The sequence below is a fragment of the Myotis davidii genome, unplaced genomic scaffold (assembly GCF_000327345.1).
Source record: "Myotis davidii unplaced genomic scaffold, ASM32734v1 scaffold43, whole genome shotgun sequence".
Lineage (NCBI taxonomy): Eukaryota > Metazoa > Chordata > Mammalia > Chiroptera > Vespertilionidae > Myotis > Myotis davidii.
The window spans coordinates 2,463,927-2,464,372 of NW_006294590.1; the positions used below are offsets into that span (position 1 = coordinate 2,463,927).

The 446-nt window shown below is 71.5% G+C and overlaps 1 protein-coding gene across 1 annotated transcript in view; it reads left to right on the top strand.

The window, feature by feature from the left end:
- FBRSL1 (fibrosin-like 1) overlaps positions 1-248 on the top strand; it is a 28,672-nt gene extending 28,424 nt beyond the window's left edge. The window contains 1 exon segment of the mRNA XM_015567235.1: positions 13-248. Within this exon segment, the coding sequence (XP_015422721.1) occupies positions 13-163 (151 nt within the window). The 3' untranslated portion in view covers positions 164-248.
- Positions 249-446: the final 198 nt, after the last annotated feature.

Consider the following 446-nt stretch of genomic DNA (forward strand, 5'->3'; position numbering starts at 1 on the left):
CAGGGCCTGCAGCCCCCAGGAGGCCTGGAGCCGGCTGCACCGGGCACCCCCGTCCTTCCCCACGCCGCCCCCCTGGCCCAAGCCTGTGGACACGGAGCGGGTCTCAGCCCTGACCAACCACGACCGAGAGTCGGACAAGGGCCGGGAGGCTCGGGAGCGGTGAGTGGGCCCCTGGAGACCTCCCTCCCCCAGGGGCTGAAGCTGGACCCTCAGAGCAGGGAGGACCTCTCATGGGATCTGGCAGGAGCCGTGGGGGTGTCTTTCCAGAGGAGGGGTCCTCTGGGGGAGCTAGGGTCCGCGGGACAGGGCAGCCCTGGCTCTGGGGGGACCGGGGAGCTGCCACATCACCCAGGTGCTGAGCCACCAGGGCCTGGTCTGGAGGGAACCTGAGGGGACCCGGCTGGGGCGGGAGCAGCAGAGGAACCCCAGGGTCCTGCAGGGGTTGT